Genomic DNA, 4,164 nt, shown 5'->3' on the forward strand with positions numbered 1-4,164 from the left:
GGTCTGACCAGCCCCACGGGGAGCGCATCCTTTCCGGGAGGCGGGCCCTGCGCCCCCCTTTCCGGGAATCGCGCCCAGCTCCCGACTCCCGGCCCGCCGAGCGGGCGCGGCCGAGCCCGGCCGAGCCCCGACTCAGGCTCGAATTTAGTATCTCCAGTGGAGACCCTACCCCCACCTCGGTCACCAATCCGGGGAGGAGCGGCCCGGCCGAGCGGCGGGGGTCATCTTTCTACCTGGTCTGAAAGAGCTGGAAACTTACTTGGAGCAACCAAGGAAGGATCGGATCCCACACTTTGGAATCACTTCTTTGCGTCGGGAATCAGGGGCTGTTAAAGCTTTGCAACCTAGCCATCCTGGGAGTACTTCCTTTTTCAAAGGGGGAAACTGAGTCACAGACCATTGAAGGAGAGCTCAAGGAAAATAGCAGCGATGAGACGACGTCTGAGAAAGCAGGGCAACATGTTTGTGTCCAGGGTGCCTCCTGGGACCACGGTCTCCCTTAGCTCAGGACACAGAGCCGTGTTCCTTTTCCAACCCCCTGGGACACGGTGGTCCACAGATGCTGTGGCCTAAAGTGACAGAAGAATGAGACTGAACCAGCCCTGGAAAACTGACAGGAGGAAGGGGAATAAAATGCTCAGAATTGGCCAGGCCCGGCCTGGATCTGAATTCTGAGTTTAGGATTCATTGGCTGAGAAGGGCCTCAGGATCTCTGGACCAGCCCTGAGTTCCAGCCTCATGATCTCTTCTTCCTCACAGGCAGCCCCCATCTAGCCCCTCCCCGGAACGTCACCCTGTTCTCCCAGGACTTCGGTGTGTACCTGACGTGGCTCCCAGGGCTTGGCAACCCCCAGAATGTGACCTATTTTGTGACCTTCCGAGGGTAAGGGGAGCCTCTGAGCTGGTGGGTGAGAGATGGAAGAAGTGGGGGTGGGGAGTGGAGGAGTGTGTTGGGGTGGCTAGCCTCCAGTGCTTCTCTGGGCCCACGCCAGGTGTGTAGAGAGAGGCTTCAAAGAAAGGTTGGAGGTAGTGGGATCCATGTTGCAACCTGGGACAGGGCAGTAATGGAGCCTGGATGGTGGAATTGAGATTTGGGGTGCCAGGGGACCTGTAGCCCTCCACCAGCTTCAGATCCCAAGGTTCCATTAACCAGGGTTTTTATTGCATTTCATATAGGGAAGTATGTGCAGACAGAAAGGCATAAGCAACCACATGTGACAGTATTTTGTATAAAAGTTACTTCCACATCCCAGAACTAGAGCTGAACAGTACAATTTGCATAAACCTTAGTCTGCAGGCTCCCCAGGCAGTTTAGGGTGGAATTAGCCCACACCCAGGATTGAAATCTGAATTCCTGTTAAACCAGGACTGATTGACCTTTTCTGGAAACTCTTGGCATTCTGAGAGTGTGTTAGAAGGCCTTCCAAACCCCCAAGCCTTTCAGGTCTCACAGCTTGGCTTTTGGGGCGCTCACAGAGGAGACCACTCAGTGGTCTGCCAGGGATGGAGAAGCATTGGAGTGGGGCTTAGAAGGAACTGCAAGGAAATGCAAGACTTGAGTGCCCAGATGAAGTACTTGAAGTTGTTCCAGCGGATGCGTGAGAGCAGACATACAGCCAGGAGCTGGTACTTCCTCCTGCAGAGCCTGGAGACCTAGGCATGTTCCCATCATCCCGCTTTCCTTGGGGAGCTGGACAGGGCCTGGGGGGGGGGGTCCTTCCCATTTAAGCCCAAGCAGTCGATAAATACTAGCCCAGAGGAATCTGAGATTGGTAGTACATGCTCCATCTTTCAAACGTAGATGGGAATGGCCTGGAGTTCTTCATTAGAAAGGCAAGAGAACCGAGGCCGAAAGCTGGGAGGATCAACCTGGAGTTGGTGAAGGTAGGAACAGGAAGTGGAGTTAGAGCTCTCATGCTCTCAGACCTACCCTGGCCCAGGCACATGCTGTGTCTGCCTCATTTCAGAGGGGAGGAAACAAGCCAGGCTTGACTTGTCCAAGAAAGCTAGTGGTTGAGCCAGAAGAAGAACCCAAGTCTCTCTGATCCCAGAGTTTGTGCCCTTCCTGCCTGTAGGGTAAATTAAATAGGGAGGTTTAATTAGGTAGCTGATAAAAAGAACACCACGAGGACATACTCAGGCAGGAAAAGAAGTTTATTTACCAAACTGCTGCCCCACTGTGCAAGGTGGAGAGCACCAGAAGGGACAACCCATTCCCAGGCCAGGACTTATCTAGGCCAGGGGTGTGAAGAGGTGTGGCCAGGTAGGGGATGTGATCTCAGAGCCTAGGGCCCTCCCCTGGTCTAATGGGAGGTGTGAAGGCCCAGGATGTGACCTTGGAGGAAAGGAAGGTGACTGCTTCTAGATATGCCAATTACCTAGGTAACTCAGATATTTGGCAGAGACTTATACAGGAGGAAGGGAGGCCAGGGATCCTATGGCCGGTGGCAGACCTTACACTGCCTTACAATCAGGGAGATGACCAGAAAGATAGCTGCAGATACAGATTAGCAGATCTGCCAATGTGAGGTCTGGGCCCTGGCTCGGCTCAGGAGAGCATTGCAAAGCAAGAACTGTATCCGGAGACAGCACATACCCATCATGAGTAGTCTTTAGTATTCTGTTCTCTTGCTTTCATTTTCTTCTTCAGCGACTCCCATTGTTTATATTGTTGTAAGGTGAGAAGCCATATTTTGAGAGGTTGAATCTTAGAGTCTTTATTAAAAGGCTGGCAACTTCATGGTAGACTCCTGTCTCAAATACCAGCAGCCAGCAAATACACTTCACACTTACAAAACTATGCCCTGAAGGCCAGAGAGGAAGGAAAGAACAAAAGCAATACCAACAAACCAATTCAGCTCCAATGGAGAGTTGAATTGGGACATCATGGTGACTGGAGAAGAGACAGGTGACAGCAGACAGGACATGAACATGGCATAGCTTAATGACACCTGAGCTGGTCAGGTCAGGAGGCAGGGTCACAGGAAACGCCCAGTCCCAGGCACTGGACCACTGGACTGACAGGTTTAGTAACCTATCAGCCTAGTACCCATCCCTTCCTCCAGGGATTCAGACACGTCCATCACGTGGGAGACAGGGGCTTTGCTTTCCCCCACCATGAAGACAAGATGCCAGACCCTCCCATTCACCCAGAGGCCAAGATGGCACTGGCCAGACCCGAACTCCCTGTTTTAATATCCTCTTTTTCTGTGTTCAATATTTGTCTTCCTCTCTCAAATCCCAGTTATGTATTTATTGTTTTATAAATGGAGTAGATTCCACTTTTGATTAAAAAAAATTTCAGTGTTCAAGATTATTCAACATCCCCCCTAAAGTCTTTCTCTTGTGGTCATGGTTTGACTATGAACACACACACACACACACACACACACAATACTCAAATGCAGAGACTCCGTGTGTTGTATATGCACTTGGTCACCATCTGGTAGCACTGTTTTGGGAGGTTCTAGAAACTTTAGGAGGTAACACCTAGCTGAAGGACGTAGGTCACTAGGGGGTGGGTCCTTGAGGGTATCTTGTCCCTGGCCATTTCCTGTCTCCCTCTATTTCCTGTCTTCATTGATAGTGGCAAAGCTCTTGCAGCCTGCCATACGATCCACTGCCATGATGTTCTGCCTCACAATAGGCCTAGAATTATTGAGCCAAGTGGCCATGGACTGCGCTCTCTGAAACAGTGGTCTGTAATAAATCCTTCTCCCTTTTTAGTTGATACGGTCACAGCGATGGGAAAGTAATCCAGTTATATGTTTTCCTTAATAGCTAGTCATTTCTAGCTGACAAGTTTACAACTGAGAAGGCCTACATTAAAATAGTAATAATAAGCTCCTTATTGATTTCAATTGTCCTGTTAAAAATCAACATTACTGGAAGGCGCCAGTGACTCATGGCTATAATCCCAGCTACTCAAGAGGCTGAGATCTGAGGATTTCAGTTCAAAGCTAGCCCAGGCAGGAAGATCCATGAGATTCTTATCTGCAGTTAACCACCAGAAAACCAGAAGTGCTGTTGTGGCTCAAAGTGGTAGAGCACTACTCTTTTTTTTTAATTTTTTTTTTTAATTGTGAAAATACTGTACAGAGGGGTTACAATTACATGAGCAAGATAATGAGTACATTTCTTATCAAGCATTGTAGCCTCCTCCTT

At 49.9% G+C, this 4,164-nt stretch overlaps 1 protein-coding gene across 1 annotated transcript in view; it reads left to right on the top strand.

Moving 5' to 3' along the window:
- Ifnlr1 (interferon, lambda receptor 1) overlaps nucleotides 1-4,164 on the top strand; it is a 27,634-nt gene that overhangs the window by 7,483 nt on the left and 15,987 nt on the right. Inside the window, exon 2 of the mRNA XM_013032415.1 lies at nucleotides 760-883. Within this exon, the coding sequence (XP_012887869.1) occupies nucleotides 760-883 (124 nt within the window). The remainder of the gene's footprint in view (nucleotides 1-759; nucleotides 884-4,164) is intronic.

This window comes from Dipodomys ordii, unplaced genomic scaffold (genome assembly GCF_000151885.1).
Source record: "Dipodomys ordii isolate 6190 unplaced genomic scaffold, Dord_2.0 Scaffold6, whole genome shotgun sequence".
NCBI classification, from domain to species: domain Eukaryota; kingdom Metazoa; phylum Chordata; class Mammalia; order Rodentia; family Heteromyidae; genus Dipodomys; species Dipodomys ordii.